The 23,433-nt window shown below is 40.1% G+C and overlaps 2 protein-coding genes across 2 annotated transcripts; both read right to left on the bottom strand.

The window, feature by feature from the left end:
• Positions 1 to 3,152: 3,152 nt before the first annotated feature.
• Positions 3,153 to 6,854, bottom strand: LOC145458897 (uncharacterized). The gene has a single exon (XM_080337402.1). It carries the CDS (start codon positions 5,357 to 5,359, stop codon positions 4,304 to 4,306), a length of 1,056 nt encoding a protein of 351 aa, XP_080193528.1. The 5' UTR covers positions 5,360 to 6,854; the 3' UTR covers positions 3,153 to 4,303.
• An 8,841-nt stretch (positions 6,855 to 15,695) lies between these two features.
• Positions 15,696 to 20,595, bottom strand: LOC145459281 (uncharacterized). Its single transcript, XM_080337931.1, has 2 exons — positions 17,996 to 20,595; positions 15,696 to 17,109 (listed from the first exon to the last, which is right to left on the bottom strand). Exon 1 carries the CDS (start codon positions 20,411 to 20,413, stop codon positions 19,250 to 19,252), a length of 1,164 nt encoding a protein of 387 aa, XP_080194057.1. The 5' UTR covers positions 20,414 to 20,595; the 3' UTR covers positions 15,696 to 17,109; positions 17,996 to 19,249.
• Between the last annotated feature and the right edge of the window lie 2,838 nt (positions 20,596 to 23,433).

The following is a 23,433-nucleotide window of genomic DNA, read 5'->3' on the forward strand; positions in this document are numbered from 1 at the left end:
CAAGGCTTTTTTATAACATGTCTTTTTATATAACTACCATCCTCTCAGGCTGTAGCTGACTTGATGATCTGCCGCTTGATAATCTGCCGCTACAGCCCGAATTGAATTATATATACTTTGCTTTGCATTCATGTATCTATGTATTTTCAATATCAATGTTAATTAGGGCTGTTCAAAAATAACTTTTTTTCCTGAATCTTGCTGGTTACGTGATTAAATCGTTAAGTTGCCTTAAAAAACGACGCACACCAAATTTTAATTCATTCCAACCAATAATCGCTGATTTCGTACAGTTTGAAAATTTTGAATTTACCCAAAGATTTAAAAAAAAATGTTTGTCAGATTTTTCTGTTAACCCCATGAAATCGTTGCGCTGTCTTCAAAGACGATGCAAAACAAATTTGACTCAATTCCAACCAGTAGAAGCGGAGCTATTTGAGTTTTTCTTCGATAATTCGGGGATTATCCTAGATCGGTGGATAATCCAAGAATTATCATCGAAGGGGAAGGGCCGAGATATATCTTTAACACTTAGGCGGGAATTCTCGAGTCGATCTCGGTCGAACTCGAACCCGCAACCCATTGTTGTCGTAGCTCAGAATTATATCCCCACGCTATCTCGCCACAACTTTTATCCAGTGTGCATACCTCATATTTACATGTTGTAGGCCAAGGTGGGTGTCTGATTAACAGACTGCTCCAAGTCATTTCGGCACCCGCCTATCTTTTCATTATATCGCAATCTTTTCGTGAATTCATATCATAAAAATTTCAATAAAATGATGGTTATGATGACGATGATATTTGAAGTTCGTCCTGCCCCCAAGATACACGTAAACTAATTACATTAACACGCTCTGATGTAGACTCGTCCAAACTGCTATTGTAATAAGATTCAAATTCGAAAGCCAAAACCAGAATCCCGATGGCTTACTCTGACTACTGCGTTTCATGCAGCAATAACTAGACTTTGACTATATTGTAGTCTACAGCAGTGCTTCCCAACCATCAGTGGGTCACGAAGCTATTTCTGTTGGGTCGCGAAGAATTTCTAAATTCCGACAGTGTTTTATTCAAATTTTCAAAATGCCAAACACCAGAATCTTCTTGCGATTAGACGGGCTCATACCCTTTTTCTTCTGAATTGAAGCCGTGTTCGCGTGCTTTATGATCGGCGTACTTGAATACTCGCCTTCTCATTTGCAATCTACTATCACGAGCATTCTTGTTAGCTTGACAAATAAGTATTCTTAAACTTTCGCGCAATTGCACTTGTTGGTTTCTAATATAACTCACTCTGCTCATTGTACGTTGAATTACATTCTCATATGTTCGGTCATAGTCATATCTCATCGTGGGTCGCGAAATGAAAAAAAAAGTTGGAAAGCGCTGGTCAACAGAGTACATCATACCCGCTTATTATAAACACACGAAAGCAAAATCCTAGCAGGCTGATTCGTAGAGCCGATATGCTCCAACCTCTATCACTTACTTTCTTTCAGAAAGGATAAAATCATTTAAACATACTCACTTACAAACGGTATAGTCAGTATTTGTGTATTAATATTTTCATCAATCCAAAACAATGAAACAATAGGGACAAGTCGAAATGACCTGCAATAGTCGATATATATATAATAATCTGCAATTGAATAGTATATTCACATTCATATTGAAATGAACCCGAATATATTCGGCTGACACTCGTCAGGGGTAATCGTCAGCAACTAGTCGGAAAGAACATTGTATATCAACAATCGTATGACGTCATCGGCATGAAATTTCGAATAATCGGGGCTGAGAGAGTGCCTAAGCTCAATGGTACACGAACTCCTTTTGTAGGCACAGGCTTGGTTGGCGTATTTAGATAGTTGTCGATTTCGACTCCAAGGCACCCATATGAGAATGTGTACGGCATCCTGACAACTCGGAATCTGTCGTCCCGATAATTTTTTCCCGCAAAATCCGACAAATGTTTGCCAATGGTGGAATTTATGTCATGTTTCTGTCTGCATTTATATAGATCAGTGGTTACATATCTCTGCCATGCTTTACTCTGTTTGGTGTCAAAACTAGCGATGCGGATTGTTTTCGTCCAGGTTTGGAAAATAAGTTGCCTGGATATCTTTATCTTCCACAAAATTTTGCTATCGTGTTATTTTTTAAGCTGTTTGAGAACCACCGCTTTGATCAGCGTGTCGATAACTTTTGATTAGACACTGCCGGATAGTCTTCGATCTAACAATCTTAAATTTCTGTACCACGAAGTAGCCATTTAAGTTTGAGGTAGTTAATTTTAAGAAAGCCTTCACAAGCGCTGTCCAAAGTGTGCGGCTCCATTTATTGCGGTCTACTCCCACTGATCTTCTAACTTTCCTACAATCCCGCCGGTAAAAAATATCCCCGCATACTCGATTCAGACCCATCATTGCAACTTGCAGCCATCAGATTTATTCTCATCCATTATGTGATATACCTGATAAAAGTGGCCTGGTTTCTGAACAATGTCTATGTATATAATGTAATAACCATAGGTTAAAATTCATGATTATCTCTACAATAACCACCTTGGATGCGACGGTGACTTTTCACGGTTATAAACTTGCCGTAAACAATCAAAGTTAGTAGCTAGGTTCACCAGCGTAAGGAAAAGGGTATCAAATGCTCACTCCACTCGTAAAATACTGACATCATCTATATCAGCTACGTTACCATGTGTGAAAAACAAACTGAATCCCTCACACGCAAGTGGACTATGAAAACTGTCTATTTGATATCGTCTTACAAATGGTTGATCAATTCTTGGACGGTGGCCTATCCTACTTGGTGATAAAACAAAATGCAGCATAGCGCCAAGGTGCATAATTGCGCACCCTTAACTCATCCGCTTAAGCTAGATGCTTACCGATCAAACGCCATTAATTCTGCCATCGGCCAACATATGTTAGATAACCCAATTTGTGCGAATAATTATATAGACGACAGATTTCGCGTCGTCGGGGGGGGGGGGCGCTCAGACTTCCATTTGTGTGCCTTGGAGTCGACTTTTATCAAAATACACCAACCCAAACACTGTCAACAAAAGGAGTTTGTGCACCACCTGAAAAGTACATTGAACGCTCTCTCGTTTGAAATTTCATGCTGGTGACGTCATATTTTGTGATACGATTGTTGATATACAATGTTCTTTCCAATTCTCTACTAGTTGCTGACGATTACCCCTGACGAGTGTCAGCCGAATATATTCGGGTTTAGTTCAATATGAATATACTATTCAATTGTATATTGAAGTTCTGTACCTCCAACAAGCTCTTCAAATTGCGCACAATGCAACCTGCATGGAATTATTAATAAGCTGAACTGACGAAATCAATGCAATCCAATGATTACAAAATTTACTAGGCCAGTAAGCAGTACAATTACGTCATACGCTCAAGATTGTAAAATGCGATACACAATATACACAAAACATTAGCGCCCTTCCGAGATAGTCAAAGCAGTAATTGATGCTATTGAGGTAGGCTATATACAGAGGTAATGCTATGCATTTCCACCCAATAACACCGATTGAAAATGGCAGTCTTCTAATTGGCACTGACCCGCATATATACGACATATATGGTATCGTACATACACTGATGGCCAAACGTAGCGTTCTTCACGAAACAAGTCAGCGAGCCCCTGATTCCAATAATGTAATCATCACAGGCATGTCTAAACTTTATAGTCACTTACCAAGATTGGTCAACCTACACATATAAAAAATGCCCATTTGTATATGTATGAATCAGCAAGCTTAGACTATTAGAGGGTGGCAACAATCGACAAACGTAGAAATTTATATGTACTGTATTACGACATCACTTTTTACCTATTGTCATCCAGAATATTGAATTACAGTAATTACGAATCTACAGTTTTGTACAGTACAAGCCTCCTCCGCAGAACATAGCAAGATACAGAACAACATCATGAAGTACATTCGAGTACGCTAGGAGTTGTACCCGTTCCTGGACACATTGGCTATGTAATAATGTTTCTCACTCAGTGCACGCGTTCTTTTTCAATTTCAAATTTAATGTAATGCATGAATAACGCATTAACTCCTCTTGAAACATCACCATCTCATCATGGTGACAAAGTATTTATGGTCTGAAGTGGGAAATTTACATAAAAATGATTGGTTAATGGTTACGTATGCATTTGAATCAGTTGGACGGAATGGATGTACCTCAAGTCAAACTATCACCATTTGCACCTTACGTGAAAAGATTGTAGGCAAACATGAAAATAATAGCTCACTTCACATGACGTTCTTACACTTCACTGTGTTATGAGAAGCGGCATGCAGATGCATGGATTGTGCCAGTCTGAACGACTGGCCACATATATCACATTGAAATTTCTTCTCTCCTGTATGAATTGAGCGATGAGCATTAAGATTTGAATAAAGCTTAAAGCGAAATCCACAAATTTCACAGGGGAACTTGCGCTCTCCTGTATGCAGGGTCATATGATTTTTCATATAGGTGTTGCTGCTAAATGATTTGTCGCAGATGCTGCATTTGTACATTTTCTCTCCAGTATGCACAAGTAGGTGCTTGGCTAAATTTTCAGGGCGACTCAAAGTCATTCCACAAATCTCACATACAACACTGTCCTCCGCAGTATGACGACGAAAATGGCGGTGCAAACCACCCTTTTGTGAAAATCGCATTCCACATAGGTCACATTTGAATTCTTTCACTCCAATGTGGATTTTTCTGTGAATCACCAAGCTTGTTTTCACTGTGAACGATTTTTGGCAGATATCACACTCATATTTTTTTTCGCCAGTGTGGACGACGCCGTGACTCCTTAAAGCAGATGAGGTAGCAAATTTTTTGAAGCATAAGTCACATTCGTACATTTTCCGTGCCATGTGATTATCCAAGTGAAATTGCAATGCTTGTTTCCCTTTCAGAATCACCCCACAAATCTCACATTCAAATTTCTCTCTCTTGTCATTGTGGGTGATAGCCATATGAGATTTCAAACTGTCATTGCGGGAATATGTTTTTCCACAAATCTTGCACTCAAAATCTTTCTTTCCTGAATGTCGAAGCATGTGTCTGGTTACTGATTCTTTTGATGCAATGGACATTCCACAAACATAACATTCGAATCTCGATGATGCGTTATGAACTGCCATGTGTACATTAAGGCGTGAACGTGTCTTGTACGACTTGGCGCAAACATCGCAGCTGTGTTTTCTCTCTGCCGTATGAGTATGCATGTGCAATCGCAATTTATTCCTGTTAGCAAAGCTTTTATTGCAAACGTCACACAAGTGATTTTTTGCACCATGTTCCTCGGTCATCTCTCTTGTCACACAACAGCGGCAGTCTTTTCTATGAGATATATTAAAAAGAAGGACCAAAAGCTGGAAGTGAATGGCAAAAGAAACATAGTATATTAAATGAAGTCTAATTTAAACAAATCATTGATAAAACGGATTCAAATTGGTGCAGGAATAAAGAATTAACTTGTGGAGAGTTTCTGACTAATATAAGATCGCTATGTCAGTAACGGCCATCAATTATTATTGGTAAACAAATTACGGTATTACTAGTTATTTCATCGGCACCTCATGCGGACGATCTACAAACACACATACTCTGTCTGTTTCAAACTAAGACCTGAAGTACGAGAGCTGATGGAATAGGGGTTGGTGACGCAACACTTATCTATTTATTCATTTCGATCGATTTTCTACTTACATAGGCATACGTTTTCGAGTATAGTCCGACGTGCGAATGAAATATGTCAATAATATGGATAGTTGCATATTTAACTATTAATGTTTCATGCTTTAGCTTGGCTACGTGAACAGATTTACCGGTACAGCTTGTTTACTTTGGCGGCGTCTTGGAAAGTTATCTTCAGCTTTAGCCACGTCCATGCCTCGCGGTTATGACTATTCAAGTATTCATGGTGTTCCCGGGGGTTCGCTTCGGGCAGGTCCATAGTTATTGCTTACTTTATTGAACCATTCTAACAAATTGTATGCTTTAATATTGAAGTTCTGTACTTCGAAAAGCCTATTCTAACAAATAAACATATAGATTATAAACAAACCGACACGGAGACGCATGGCGACACAACATCATGCGACATGAAACGATGCAAGGATGGTATGCCTATAGCCCTATGTATTCCTTTCGGCTGCCACCGCTTTAGTTCTGGAACGCAATTACCTATATAACAATTAGTGAAGCATGTTTTATGAATAAAGCGGTGAATGTCGTTCTCCGTACAATCTCGAGGTTATCTCATCTTTGTGAAATTACATTTTCGACGGTAGCTTGGTCCGCCAGCTTGGTCGCTTATGGAGAAAGGCCTTAAAATCGGCGCGTATTAATCAACAGAAATGTCGGGAAACAACCGAGGAAACGCGATAACGTTATTATACACCAACTCTACGCCGAAAATTACCGACGACGAAATCACAACTTACTGAACTACCTTAGTATTCCGACTATTCAATTCCTAGAACCCGACCCTAGACGTTCCATCAATCGAGGAAGGCCGACCGCTTTGTCAAAAACGATGGTGCGGAAAACCTGCGTGCTTCTCCACGTGCTCTTCTGTGACACACACGTTTCACTACTGCGGCATGCGCCGCATTTCTGTACTCTCTCGCTTGCTTTGAATATCATCATTATTGCGAAAACGTGTCGGAAACTGTCGGTGTTCTTGTATGTTGATCAATTGGCTGACGCCCTCTAGCTATAAATAACTAACCTAACTACACATCAACCAATCGATACTCGAAGTTCGTCGCCTTTAGCCGAGTTCACCGCACTCTAATAACATTTATATTCCTCCCAAAAATATTGTCATGTGTTTTCGATTCGAAAGTCAAAACCGCAATCATGTCTAGCTATTCTCACTACTGCGTTCCATCCAACCAAACTTCGACCTTACAATAGTCTGCGTAGTAGATTCTACTTGCTTTCACTACGAAAGTGCGAAACCGGATGTGCGAAAGCGAAAGCGTGAGAACAGCAGCTGTTTTTTTCTTTGATTAGTTACAAGGAGCCGTCGGGTTCGTCGAGCCGCAATATTCACGATCAGAATCAACCACAATCCAGGGCATGGTATGGTATGGTATGGAACGAAATTTCGGTATGGAATATGGAAATGGGCAAGTATGGTATGGTATGGAAGTTTCCCAAGTATGGTATGGAATTGTTTTTCCATACTTACATACTTTTTCCATACTTCGACAGTTTTGTCAAAACCATGACAATGATCCTACTTTCGATTTGTTAAATTGATTGCATACCTCGGAAAATCGCTCACTGTCCGTGTCCATGTTCATATCTCACATTGCGATTCATGACTCACCCACCCCGGTAGACATCTATTTGAGGACAAAGTTGCGCCACGCGCATATGAATGAAAATACCATATTATTCCAATCTGAATATCATTAAAACGAATGATATTCGACCGCTGTCGCATTACAACTTGAATTTAGCATGTACTAACTTCCAGTCCGTAAACTAACAAGGGAGCTTTAAAAGCATATACTCTAAAATGTAGCTACCAGTTACAGGAATATTTATAGCAATATGTTGAACTTGGAATTGGAAATAATTTTCTACGCTTTGGTCGGATGATCCTCACGCAATATCTATTTGACATTACCATCATTGTAATTCAAAAATATGTAGCTTGTCTTGGGGTGACGTTACGATATGTCGGTCCCCAACACGTATTGTAACTTCATGAAATCTGGTTATCTACCATAAAACAATGGACAGTGGACACCCTGCTGTTGGCTAATGAAGCGAATATTTGTGTGAATGTTTACCCACAGAATGGCGAGGAAATTCGACACTTGATCCGCTGTCGCAAAATGATCGTAGTGATGTAAAATTATATGCCAAGATATATTCTAATACAGTGGATTCCAACCCGTGGGTAATTTAGGGATTTCTGGATGGGAATAAAAACAATTAAAAAAATTCATTGCATTGTTAATCTCGTTTATTAAATGCCGATGATTGCTCAACTCATTTGCAATTCAGCAATTAGTATTATCAGTGACTCCAATTAGCGAGAATCGGCTGGACAGCGGTGCGCGATCTTTCGCGTATAGGTTGCTATTCATTTGTATTCGAAATGGTGTGATTGAATCTCCTGGTTCGTAATAATAAGAGCTCATGTGTACATGAATATGTATTTGTGGGGAGATCGCCGATTCGCTAATTGATAGCATATCCGGACTCCTTACAGATGAAGTGGCATATTTATTTCTTTTCGAAGGTGTGTCGTATGGCGGCTTATATCTACCATACGCATAAGTTCGTCAACACCAGGAAGTTTATCTGACCTATGCATTTCTAGGCATTTACACGTGTAAATTGACGCAACATTGAAAAAATTTCAACTCCTTCCTATTTTTCTGTCGGCCTACATATATATTTCATGGAGGCGCAACACTGCTTGAACGGTTACCAGTTCATTGCTCAATAATTGTGTTGTGTGCTGTTCCATTCTGGGGGTCTTAACTTTCGCCGATAGCAAGTCTTGACAAAACCAAGTCTTGGCAAATTTTAATGGAGGGGGCAATATTAAACTGTGGAAATAGAGATTTCAGGCTGTGGGTAATGAAGAAAAAAAGATTGGGAACTGCTCTTCTAATTTGAAAATACATTTTTCTCATGTAATTTTGTAGATGATGTTACTGCTACCAGTGCGTTACCCCATAGATCTGCATTTCATGAGATTCTGTTGTGATTTCAAAATAATCCCGAGAGTGTATACTGTCTACATATTACGTTCCGTCCTGCATGATTAGACAACCTGCATCGCTGATCACATATGATATAATGAGACTGGTGATATCATTAGTGCATCAAGGCTGTTAAACGGATAATTTTTTCCGAGTTATATATAATTGGGGCGTTTTTTTTGACATGTCAAAATTTCTCAAAATTTTGTCAAAATTGTAGCGTTGGTCAAAATTTGTTTATATTTTCGTGGTCAGTACAGCATCAGCTTGCCATTATTACCCGTTACATTAAAGTTAGCGCTCGACAAGCCTGCAAAAATGGCCGTAAAATTGCCTTTGGCCAAATGAAAAGTATGACGTAACTTAAATGCAGAGAGCCGTTCAATCTCGCTGTGTCCACACCGTTTAGGACACTATGATCTGACCACTTAGATTTCTTTTCATTTCTGATGTCATAAAACCGCGACGCAAAACCATAATTTTAGACTATTACGCAACACAGATACCAGAGGAAAACGATCGACGTTCTGTATTGTTGAAAATAAAGACAATATGAGGACGCAAGTCGAAAATAAGGACTTTTCCTAGAAATAAGGACAATTGAGTTTTCTAAGACCTGGCCTTTCAAAATAAGGACAAATCTTAGAAAAAAAGACGTTATGGCAACCCTGACTATAGCAGTGCTTTCCAACCTGTGGGATGGTATGCACTTGTGTGAATGAAAAAATTTGCAGTGCGGATGACGAAGAAGGTGCGGATGATGATAGTAAATAATTGTTGATTTTTCTGACCTAATAGGAAATTCAAGTGCAGTGGCTCTCTATCTTGTGTAGCTGCGACGCAATTGTAAAAACTTGTTTGACTTACGACGCACAGTATAATCGTGGCTTTAGCAATAACTTTGGCTCTCACAAGCCACAGTGAATTATTATTTGTGCACTATAATTATTACGTATTCAAAAGCTGTAGTGGCAGATAGTGGATCAGCCCGTCTGAGCCAGCGACAGGCTGGGAAAATGACTTCGAATTGACTTTCTGCTTTTTTTCGCAGAACATTTGAACAATCATCTTATTTCGAAATAACACTTCGATTAGCGCGAGGCACGAGGATAGTGTTATCATTACAAACTCACATTTGCAAGTTACCGTAACGCAAATTATCACCCCTTTAAAGGTTTTTAAAGTATGAGTGGGTATAATTTTGGGTCGACACAGTACAAGAGCGATCTGTTAATATATGTATGTAATATTTGTTTAATTTATTGCAAAAATCTCGTGCGATATAGTTTTTACATATATCCATTTGTGGCACGCTAAATTATTTTGCATGGCACGCCAAATGATTTGACGCACACGGCATATCATTACCACGTTTGCTGCAAAACGTGTAACATAAGTTTGCAAAATGGAAAAAGCTCGTCGCAGACCCCAAATTACTTTGTAAATCAACATAAAGTAGAGTCTTGTGAGCAGATTTTATTAGCTAGAAATTTTCTTTTCGCGCTTGGCGCGATTTACCGAGATCTGATTTCCTGATTATGATGTGCAAAACGCTCAAAATATGTATACTGGCGCCTAGTATCGTATGAGACCGTTTGACTGCTTTAATCATAGAGTCTTATACTTTAATCTCGGATTGTACCCTGAGCTTGAGCACCCTGTGCGAGCACGATTATTTTATGAAGCGGCATTTCGGCGCTGGGCATTTTCACGCTATAGGAGACACGACTTAGCTTATAACGTTTTGCGCAAAATGCGACTCCGTGCGCTATGTGCGCTGCCAAAATAATTGGCGACGATAAAACCTTGCAATAAAATGCCCACCGCATGTTATCCAAAACGTTCGACATTGATATGTCCATTGTCCACTGTCCAGTGTTCAGGCGCCGAATGGTCCAGTGCCCGCAGCTTGAGGCGCGCGTATCAAGCGAGAACCTCAGAGAAAAATAATGAGTCTCGTGCCGAAATACGACTATGGAATCGTGTTCGTCTCACGAAGCGATACATTCTTTGTGTTTTGTTTCATACGTGTAAGTGATTCCAATATGTCTGGAGCAACGACAATCTTTACCGAGCAGAGATGGAAGTCGGGCCGGGCTTTTCGGGTTCGGGCCGGGTTCGGGCCCAAAGTTATAAAAATTATCGGGATTGAATCGGGCCGAATAGTCACTACGAAAAGCATTGACTTCATTTACAAATTTGATTTGCAATTTTGTTCGAAAGTGGCACAACTACATATAAGACACACCAATACCGTATCACGTAAGTATGGCAATATCTGTGAATAAATTTTATACGCAGTACGAACCCAGATAAACTTCATTATAAGACGGCCCGAAGACTATGATTGAATAATGAAACAATGTCAGCTAAATAGTAAACAAGTGTCCCAAATACGCCAGACATTGATCATTGTTCAGGCCACATTGTGACGAAAACATGACTTACGGATGGATGGATTACCATGCTGGAGCCTGGATTACTACCAATTTAGTTATAATTTCGATGAGGCATGCTGAACTGAACAGCTAGAAGCAGGTGATGAGACGACGGCTTCCGTTGTGGCACAGCAGAATTGATCGATAGATGTGTTACGGCGGTGTTAATATTTATTAAAGAAAGCTTTTAGATGCGCCATAGTGATTTTGTCGTCCATGGTGAATTGCTTTAGGTCTATACGGAAACTAACTTATATTGTATTAGGCTATGTGACAGCGGTAGTATTGTTATATAGTAGGCTACACTAACAGTAAATAATGCAGACGACACATGAATTATCAAAAGAATTGCAAAGACATCCAGAACGATTTACGTTTTCTCCTGCTCCTGGTCGATCAGAGTTTTGGAGGACAATGAAAGTCGTAGCACGGCGTTGTCAGCCTACTAATGCTGTAATTGGTGTCACACCGGAAATTTTGACCAGAATAGTTTCATGCGGTGTTTGCAAACTAGTATTAAAATACGATTGCCAAAAAACAGGGTCGTCCCATATCAAGCGCCATTCCGAACATTGCAAGCCTGGGTCTCATGGAAAAAAGAAGCAGCAGCTAATGTTACAGTTTGCAAATAAAACGCTTAGACTAAGCGAATCTGAAAAGCTGGACATAAAAACTGCTGAATTGGAGTTTTGCGTTCTTGGCTATCATGCCTTTCAATCAGTTGAAAATGACGGCCTGATCAAGCTATTACAGCAATTTGTGAACATGTCCGCGACGCATGGACGTTTTAATGTATCAGACGTGATATATGGACGTAAAACTATATCGTTATATTGCAAGGAAAAAGCTGCAGTAATAAGGGAAAGGACAACAGAGGTTTTAGTTGAACCACAGTTAGCCGAAGCCGTCGCAGTAACGTTGGACTTGTGGACGGACGAATACAAGCATACGTCATACCTAGACGTACACGTCTTCTGGATTGATAAGTCCTTTGAACTGAAACATCAAGTTTTGGCGGTACGTCATTTTGGGACTCAACGTCACACTGCTGAAAATATTTCACGGGTTATACAGACTATATTGGCTGAATATGCTATTGATGCTTCAAACATTACGGCAACTACCGACCACGGTGCAAATGTTGTCGCTGCCTTTCGAGTAGGAATGTTGGAAACGTCCGCACGCCTTGACTGTATGGCACATAGGCTACACACTTGCTTCTCAACCATGTGGTCACGGGTATGCACTTCACAGTCAGAATTGCTCGATTACGATAACAATGCATCTTCTCTGGTACAGTATTGTAATCAAGCCTCCGGTGTGCAGGAACAACTGCCCGTGTCGTTGAAAAAAGGCTCGTCAACTCGGAGATGGCAAGGCTATATTGATAGAGCATATTCCATCAACGAAAGTTATGAAGCTTTGGTGCGCATTCTTTCAGAACCACACAGAGACCGCATGCAGCTCATAGCATCTGTTAATCGAAGAATGAACGCGGAAATTTTACAATTCATGAAACCATTCGGCGATATATTTGATGTTATGCAATTTAATTCCAAACCAACGATAGGCTACGCCGTGCTAGCGTATTATAAGGCGTTTGAACTTGCAAAACCTTGCCAGAATGACCATCCCGTTATCAAGGCTATGAAGACAGAACTTAGACAACTTTTGGACACAGTATATTTTAAATCTTAGCTGAAGGCCCATCACTGGCTAGCTACCTTTCTCGATCTAAATTTCAAACGATTTGAATTTCTGCCACTTATTAGTAATGAAGAGGTCTCATTCAAGATAAGATTGCTCTCGGACATTGATAAATGAGTAATTGAACACATGGAAAAGGTTGCCGACAATAGCCCAGGAAATCAAGACTATGTTCGATCAGAAGCAAGAGAAATGCGACCAATCGAACTTGATGATCCATTCTCCCAATTTCGCGACGGTCTTGACAGACATTCTGCTCCAAGCCTCGCTTCGTCTGACAGTATCAAGCGAAACTTACTTCAGGAACTTCAACGGTACAAGGAATACCAAAATGCATCATCGCACCCCAATCCGCTGGACTTCTGGAGAAACCATGAACGGGACTTTCCAACGCTCTCCAGGGTGGCTAGAAAGATGTTTGCAGCCCAGTGCTCAAGTGCGCAATCCGAAAGAGATTTTTCTTCGTGCGGTCTGACCTTGTCGCAGAGACGAACCCGACTGTCTCCAGTAACTGTTGAGGCTATTGAAATAATCAATTCTTCGTATAACGTGTGAATGCAACGCCCTTTGTATGGATGACATTTGACTTGTATTTTGAACAGACTATTTTTTCTCATCTTGGCCAATTTCATTCCTTTATTTCTTTAATTTAGTTTAATATTGAACCATTTAATACAGTTCACATTTTGCAAAAAGCATGGTGGAACTAAGTTAACAGTGGGGCTGTTTTCAGCGTATTCTCATTCAGATATATTAAGTTCTCTTGCCATATGCAAGATTGCTATCGAAAGAAAACAAAGTGAGAGCATTGAAAGCGTTGAAAAGCTCGAAATTTGAATCGTATATCAGCTTATTTGCTCGCAACAGTTGAAAATTGCTATTTGAACTTGGTTTCGGGCCGAAACGGGCTGAAAACTCGACCGAGGGGTTCGGGCCGGGTTCGGGCTGAACTTGTCGGGTTCGGGCCGGGTTCGGGTCCGGCTCACCCGGCCCGCTTCCATCTCCGAGATCTTAGGAGCTTTACAGACAAATCTAGTGTCAGACCAACCAAATTGCGATATCAAACTGACTTATATGATGCAGGGGTGGGCACATTTTATATCCTCAGGTCATATCATCGTGATATCTTTGATTGGTCTATCACTTATAGACAGGGTTGCCATCGACATAGACCCCAAAATAAGGACAGTCGAAAATGAAGATTAGCATTAAAAACCGTCTTTGTACGCACTTTGTATTTATACGAGCAGTGGCAAATCACATACTTTTCACCAGAAAGAGCCTGATCCAGCAACTCCTTGATATTAGAAAGTGCTTCATGGATCGACACGACAGCTCAAGGCTAGGTTTACCTTTACTCAGCGTTGAAAGAGCACTTCGTCACCCCCTTCCAAAATAATAACGTTGCTCTTGGCCCCCCCCATAGGGTGATAAAGATAAACCAGACTTCTTCACCTCGTTGTGATTAGAGGCGACGATCAAGATGGAAAAAGGCTCTACACCAAGTTTAGACAAAATCATTTCTTAGCGTATGGAGCAAGAACTCCAGTAACAAAGCCCTTAGTTTTGGTCCTGGCCAAAGCAAACGTATTGGCTATATTAGAATCGGCGAATATTGCTTCGAACATTTGCGATGCGCAATCGTTGGTGAGGAATGATTGCTACTGTTTGACAGTATAGAATGCCCAGACCCTCAGCAGCAGCTGCCTAGTCTGTGGTCGTTGGTGCTGATCGACTTGTGAAAAGAATAATAATCGACTGGCGCGAATTGATCACTATGACAAACTTCCTGTGTTTTGGGGTATCAATGTGGGTTGAAATAGTGGTCTTTCCTATGGCCTCCAGGTTAATGTCACAACTGCAGATATTGCAATGTGCGAAACACTCTTTGATGCCTTTGAATTCTCTCTCAGAATCGTCACGAAAAACGTTTTTACGCCTGTTCATTTTATTTAATCAGATTTAGCCTTATTAGTAGCTAAACTATACGTGCAATATAATTTAGATCAATTTATCAATGATTTATAGCTATGCTACTTTTTAACCGAAGTGTTGACTGCACCGAGACCATTTCAGTACGCAATAAATGCTGGGTTCCCCACAGCTTATTCTGCTGTTGACTAAGCAGGAGAAACCTGTTATTGCTGTTTACTGCTGAAATGACGTCCGCTACAATAGCTTGGTACACCCGAAACTGCCATACCACTCACTGCCTTTGCTATCTCACCACTTATAAGTCAAATCCTGTGGTGTGTACGCCACGGGAGTTCCTTTCATTCATGACAAAAAATCTCGACCCAAAAGCATAATTTTAGAATATTATGCAACACAGATACCATAGGAAAACGATCGAAGTTCTGTATATTTGTTGAAAATAAGACAAAATAAGGACGCAAGTCGAAAACAAGGACATTTCTTTGAAATAAGGACAGTTGAGTGTTCCAAGACGTGGCCTTTCAAAATAAGAACAAATCTTAGAAATAAGGACGGTATGGCAACCCTGCTTATAGACTATGGTACGGAACACATTGAACTTGAAAACAACAAAGAAACGACAGAAGATTGATCATTATGCGACTAAAATTAAATGATGCAAATATTACGTACATTAGGCAATAGTTCTAGCGCGGTAGCGACCAAAATATATACCATTCGTTACCAGTAATGTAGGAATCACTGGCTTAACCACTACAGATAAGCGGTTGGTGAGATTCCTTGCTTGAAACGCGGCATATGACAAAATTAAATGTTTGGCACGCAAGTTGGTAATATTTTGACATTTTGACATTTTGGCATGCTGCATCCAAAGGTTGCCGGCCCCTCATATAGCCAATAAGTGAGACATGCGGAAAATGTGGCTTGATCATTATGAGAATGTGCCGATGTGGTTTGAATTCGTGATAAGATTTGTCCGACTGAATTTCTCTGGAAAACATGGTCAAAGACCGTTGGGATGAACTAGTGTATGGTTGTGCAATGTGCATGCAAGCGCAACGAGCGAGTTCAGGCCTATGAGACTCATTAATTTCGAGACCAACCCATTCTGCGCACATGAAGTTTCGGTCAACATACCGCTGATACAATGCGGTGCCAAAAACATCGGCGGCGACAAAACCTTGGCAAAAATGATCGTGGCTGGATGGTCAAAACTTTCGATATGGGTATGCTCCGTTGTCGAAATTGTCGGCGGTCGGCACCAAATAGTGCCGTTTTTGCAATCTGAGTAGACATTAGTACAAATGTGACGCGCAGAGGAATCTATTTCATCCTACCTTTAAATCGCGTGCGTCAGACATGCTTCGTGGAGCGGTGTTGGGTACAATTGTGATGTGCGTTTTCTTTTTGTATGTCTCAGCCTATGTCCGTGAAATCGTAGCATTGGCTACTATCCTACTTTAATAATAAGAATACATTCTTTTTCATGTGTGAGGCTCGGGTCGCGAGATGCCACTAAAACTCTGATTTTTGTCATGGTCTAAGGAGCTGGTTATTGGTTATTGAAGGTTATTGAACTGTTATGAACTTTCAAGTTAGATTGAGCTAAAGAGCCGGTCAAACAGTATCGTGACTTTCTTTGCGCTCCTCATTTACTCACGAGACAGAAAATGGGAATTCGTAAAGAGAACACAAGTGTATCATAAGGTAGCGAGCTCTCTCTAATGTATGCATAAATGGTATCGTATCGTATATCGCATTATCGATATCGTCCATTCTCGGTAATGTCCATTCTCGGTATAGTCCTTCTCGGTAATAGCATTCTCGGTAATAGCATTCTCGGTATTGACCGGACACCCTCGCGGACCACTGCTCTAGTCAGCTTGTCGATAAATCTCGATTAGACACTGCCGAAGAGTCTTGGAGTTTTAACTAATGTATTAATATTGCAATGGATGCAGTGAGGAAAGCAATCTTAAAGTTCTATACCACGAACCAGCCATTTAAGTTTGGGTAGTTTATTTTAGTAACACCATTCACAAGCGCTGTACAACGTGTGCGGCTCGATTCACTGCGGTCTATTGCCACTGATTTTTAACTTTCCTACCAGCCCGTCCGTAAAGCATTCCCGTTAACTCGACTCATACCCATAATTGCAAGTTGAAACCATCAGATTTATTCTCATCCATTAATATGCGATAAAAGTTGTGCTTGGTGCGGTTTTGGAGGTCTGAGAAATGTCTATGTCTATAATGTAATAACTAGGGCGGTTTTTTTTTACCAAAAAAAAGAAAATTTTGACCTAAAAAATCCAAATTTTGACTTTTTTTGACCTAAAAAATCTGAATTTTGACCAAATTTTAACCTAACGTATGCAAATTAGGTGTTTTCCCACATAATGTTAAAACTGTACCACTTATCTTCATTTCTGGTTGGATCTGACTGTCCTAACGAAGTAGTTTGGCCTGAAAAAGCGTTTTTGGCTTAGAAACAGGCAACTTTTTACATGAAAAAAACAATATTTCAACGAAATCTGGCCCTATGAAGAATTCCAGTGGTTACAATATGTATTATGGTAGAAATAATTAAAATATTTTGTCGTACAACGAAGGATACTTTCCTACATTCTTGGGTAGAAAGTGCACGTCCTTACTAAGAAGCTTGCCAAGGACGTTCAACAGCAGCAGTTGTTGGCTGACAACACTCAAGATGTACGTACACTGCTGGTGCTGGTGACACACCGTGTTGCTTCACTCTGACAATGTTGTCTACATCACAAATTTTCATCATGCGCTTCTTAATATAAGAATGATGCAATGCACAAGAAGTCTTTCTTCAGTTAGGATATTGCGGTACGTTGACCATAACACCATGTCTACCTATTATTTGTTTTATTTGACCGTTTATGATTCACGATGAGCAGACGATTAGCCGTTTACAACGGTAGGCCTATAAAATAGGCTAACAGCGGTATAAATATCAAATTAGAACTTCACCGACAGTGCAAAATCTACGATACAAACAAAATGCAAGCGTCAAAAATTTTTTGACTTCATGAAAAATTTTGACAAATTTTGACCTAACGCTACAATTTTGACAAAATGTTGACAAATTTTGACATGTCAAAAAAAACCGCCCTAGTAATAACCATAAATGCAAAATCAGGATTATCCACAATGGATGCGACAGTGACTCTTCGTGGATATAAACTTGCCGTGAGCAATGTATCGATCAAAATATCGACATCATTCATGTCACACTGAATCCGTCACGCAAGTGAACAATAAACACTGCCCATTTGATATCGTTTTACAGCCAGTTGATCAATTTTAGACCGGTATACTCGGTGATAAAACAAACTGCAGGCTGTAGCATAGCGCCAGCTTTGTCTCTAATTTCGCCTCGCAGCGCTTCTCATACTTTACGTCTTCGGAATGTTAACATTGCCAGTAATTAAACGGGTTGCCAATGTGCATAAAATACGCCCAAAGCAACCCGCATGGAATTATTAATAAGCTGAACCGACGGAATCAATGCAAGCCAATCATTACAAATTCGACTATGCCGATTAGCGGTACTATTAATGTAATACGATCAAGATTGTAAAATGCTATAGAAAATACATAAAATATTAGTGCCCTTGCAAGTTAGTCAAAGCAGTAATTCATATCATTGAGGTACATAGGAACTGCTATTCATTTCCGCTCACTTACAGAGATTGGAAGTGGCAACATCATAATTGTCAAAGACGTGCATCTATACACGACGTATATAAGGTAATATACGTATACACTGTCACTAATGATGGCCATACGGATTCAGATAACGTAATCATCATATGCATATCTGAACTTCCTATAAAATATATATATATATATACTAATCCGCGTGAAGTAACAGGCTTAGACTTTTAGAGGGTGGCAAAATCGACAAACGCATTACTGCAACAATTTGAACCTATTGTGATACACAATATTGAGTTACAGTAGTTAAAAATCTGCGGTTTTGTAAAGTACAACCATACTAGACAGAACATGACATGGTCCAGAACAACATCATAAAGTACATTTGAGTACGCTAAGGACTGTACCAGTTCCTCGACACTCAGATTGCTCATTTCCGTTTTCAAAATCAATTTTAATGCATTGCAGTCCGGGGACGATATTCAATGAAATACCGCATTAAGTTGTCATGAAATATCACCATCTTGTCGTGGTGGTAAACCAATTTTGGTTCTGAAATGAGAAATTTGCATGAAAATGCTCGGTCAATGATTATGCATGCATTTGAATCAGTTGAACAGAACGGATACCTCAAGTCAGACTATCACTATTTTGCACGTTACATGATAAGATGGTTGACAAACATGACGAGACCATAGCTTACTTCAACAGACTTTCCTATATTTCACTAAGCTGTGAGAAGCGGCATGAACATGCATGGATTTGGCAAGTCTGAAAGACTGGCCACACATATCACATTGAAATTTCTTCTCTCCTGTATGAATTGAGCGATGAGCATAAAGATTCGAATAAAGCTTAAAGCGAAATCCACAAATTTCACAGGGGAAGTTGCGCTCTCCTGTATGCAGGGTCATATGATCTTTCATATAGGTGTTGCTGCTAAATGATTTGTCGCAGATGCTGCATTTGTACATTTTCTCTCCAGTATGCACAAGTAGGTGCTTGGGTAAATGTTCAGGGCGACTCAAAGTTATTCCACAAATCTCACATACAACACTGTCCTCCGCAGTATGACGACGCAAATGGCGATGCAAACCACCCTTTTGTGAGAATCGCATTCCACATAGGTCACATTTGAATTCGTTCACTCCAGTGTGGATTTTCCTGTGTTTCACCATGCTAGTTGTCGCCGTGAACGATTTTTGGCATATATCACAGTCATATTTTTTTTCGCCAGTGTGGACGACTCCGTGAGTCTTTAAAGTAGACAAGGAGGCAAATCTTTGGAAGCATAAGTCACATTCGTACATTTTCCGTGCCATGTGATTATCCATGTGAGATTTAAATGACTGTTTCCTTTTCAAAGTCATCCCACAAATTTCACACTCAAATTTCTCTCTCTTTTCAATGTGGATCGCCATATGAGATTTCAAGCTGTCATTACGAGAGCAAGCTTTGCCACAAATCTTGCACACGAAATCTTTTTCTCCTGAATGTCGAAGCATGTGTCTGCTTACTGATCTTTTCGATCCAAAGGACGTTCCACAAACAGAGCATTCGAATCTTGATGATCCATTATGAACTGCCATATGTCGATTAAGCGATGAACGTTTCTTGTATGACTTGGCACAGACATCGCAGCTGTGTCTTCTCTCTGTTGTATGAGTATGCATGTGCAATCGAAATTTATTCCTGTTAGCAAATATTTTATTGCAAATGTCACAGAAGTGAATTTTTACACCAGGTTTCTCGGTCATCTCTGTGGTCACACAACAGCAGTCTTTTCTATGTAATATTAAAGAGAAGGCTAAAACTGAATGGTAAAATAAACACAGAATATTAAATAAAGTCTGATTAAAACAAATCATTGATAAAATGTGTTGATATTGTTGAAGAATAAAGATTTAACAACTTGTGCAGCGTTTCTGTCTGATATAAGGCCGCTATGTCAGAAACTAAAACATCTCATTTTAAATTAATTAAGAAGTTTTGTGGGCATTTTTCCCCGTCATGCCGTAATAGAGAGTTGTTCATGGTCTGATTTGGGTGTACGACACAACGTTGCAAGTTATGAACGAGACTATTTAAAAGTTGCCTACAACTTGTTTCGTACAAGCTATTCAATGAAAGCTACGGAGACAAACCTCCTTCGATTCTGACTGTGAAATTAAGCGGCGCTTGATAGTCCAATAGACGCTGTAGCAAAGAGCTAAGTCGCATTTCTTTCAAAGGATACCGAACAATCACAATAAAGTTTCTGGGGTTTATCAACTGGACTGCGCGAGTTTTATCATGCAAAATCTTCAATAGAATCACGTAGGGTATCTATCTGTAATGATATCTAATATCTATAATACGTAGTATCTATAATTCTATGTTCGAAAAAGCAGAATCAAATGAAGATATAATAAATTAATATATTTGAGTCTCATACATTTGTAGTAACTAAATTTCGGGTTATTATTTTATTTTTATTTTTGAAGTTTTACCGGTCCTCGAGGTCAAAAGGAGACCACTGTTCTGGACTAAAGCATTCAAACGCCAGCAAGCCATCCTATGAATATTACGTTGTATCAAAATTGTGAATACAGTTAGACCTGGACGGGCAACATACGGCCCGCGAACTGCAGGTTATAATTCAGCGTACGTGTGTGTATAGCGTGCGAGAGTGGGTCTCACGCGTAAATTCGTCAACACGAAAAAGCTTGCATTACCTGCATTTAAACATGAACTCGACGCTAATGAATTGAAATCTTTGAAAAAAAATCCAAATCCCTTGTTCATGTTCAATACATTTTCCAGAGGCGCGCAACATAGGGAGAAAGGATTTTAAGCGTCCCGCAAACAATACGATTAATCCTATATAGGTGGATAAATACGCGTGTGATATATCGATTCATAGATCCGGCCCGCCAAGTACTTTATTTTCCTACATCCGGCCATCCGACTGCAAAAGTTGCCCGCTCCTGAGTTAGACTATGGATTACGAACCTACGGATAGATGCGCAACACGTGACTCACGGTTGAATACGCCGAGTCGCGGACTGCTGAGCCGACTGAAAGCAGCATAATTGGTAGTCCTTTAGCTGGCGATCTGGGCGTCACAATTTAATAAGTCAGGCCTTAATCGAAAGCTAGTGTCGCACTGATTCGGAAAATACAAAGTAAAATATGGTCAGGAGAAAGGAACGAACCCAAAGTAGTCGTCAAAATCTGAAAATTTAGTTAGTAGTACGCGTTAGTACGCTATAGGTATACCCAATTCTGTAAAGTATGCGTATTAGATTTAGGGAGAGGGCTACCCATGTTAAGTCATTAAATATACAGACACCGGAACGTGCGAAAAAAATCAAGTTGAATAATTCTGTCCTAAAACACTTCGCCTCGTTTAATGTTAAATTGATGAAAATGTTTTTGAGGGGCAGGGGCTCATTTAGTCCTCTAGCTACGCCAATAGCCGACAATATCGATTGTTTCATCACAATAGAAAAACTGTCTACGTAGCGACAATGACATTTTTGACGAAAGTTTGACTAAATTCATCATCCACAATCATTACTCTAGTCCGTCAGGGTAAGAAACTACACTCGACCCGATAACTGCGGCGCATCCACGATTGTTCCTCGACATTTCCTGCTGACAAATGGTTTGACTGTGTATGTATTAGCCTATGTAGGAATTGTTGGCTTGGATAAGGGAGAAGCGCCTTACAATCGGCGCGTACTAATCAACAAAAGTCTCGGGAAACAACCGAGGAAACGCGAGAAAATTTAAATGCGTCAACTCTGCGTAGAGAATTGTCGTTGACGCAATCAAAACTACCTGAACTAACTGAGTACTCTCCGACTGTTCAGCCTCTCTGAACTCGATTCAATTTGTAGTGTATGAACGCATTAAACTATGCATAATTCAAGAATCGACGAAGGCCGGCGGCTATGTACGGAACAAGGCCACTATGTAGTGACTTTGGTGCGGAAAACGCACGAGCTTCTCCACGTGCTCAATGACAATGTTTCACTGCATGCTATGGCACGCGCTGCATTTTTCTGCCCTCTGCTTTGAATATCATCATTATAAAGAAGGCGTATCTAGCACTGTCGGTGGTCTTGTGTGTTGATCAATTGACTGACGCCGTCTAATTATGGATAACTATCATAGCTTCACATCAACCGATCGATATTCGATACTCGTCGCCTCCAACCGAGTTCCCCGTGCACAATTTAAATTTATATTATTTCCAATTCATATTGTTATATGTCTCCGATTCGAAAGCCAAAACCATAATAACGTCGAGATATTCTCACTTCAGCGCATCATCCAACTAGACTTCGACTACAAAATAGTCTACGGAGTATCTTCGACCCGCTTTCACGGGGAAAGTGCGAAAGCGAAAGCGTGAATGCGAAAGCGTGAACGCGGCAGCTGTTCTTTCCCTTGATAAGTTGCAAGAAGCAGACTGGTTCGTACAGCAGGAATATTCCGATACAGCAGTGGTCGGGAACCTATGGCTCTTTTGGCTGTAAGATATGGCTCTTTGGCATATTTTTAATTCCGCACGTAATTTATCAATATTGCAGCAACTTATTATCAAATTTCCATAGCGGTTAGAATTATTATTCTCGTGGAAACATAAACATGTCTTTAAGAGGCCAAGACAATGCGGCGTCCAGGGTTAGGGGCTCGTACCCTCCTTTTCAAACTCCCCAGATTTAAGTTGCTGTCGCGCCGGCGGCTCCCACGACTCGCGAATTCGATCTACACGCCATCGATCTCCTCGAAATCTTTGATTGCACGATACCTTAATTGACCAAAGAGAATAGCAGACATGACGACGCTTGTATAGGACAGTGCAGTTTTCAAATACACATTGTCTTCGTGAACACCGAGA

Source organism: Botryllus schlosseri, chromosome 16 (genome assembly GCF_051294905.1).
Source record: "Botryllus schlosseri isolate E-star chromosome 16, Bs_hap1, whole genome shotgun sequence".
Lineage (NCBI taxonomy): Eukaryota > Metazoa > Chordata > Ascidiacea > Stolidobranchia > Styelidae > Botryllus > Botryllus schlosseri.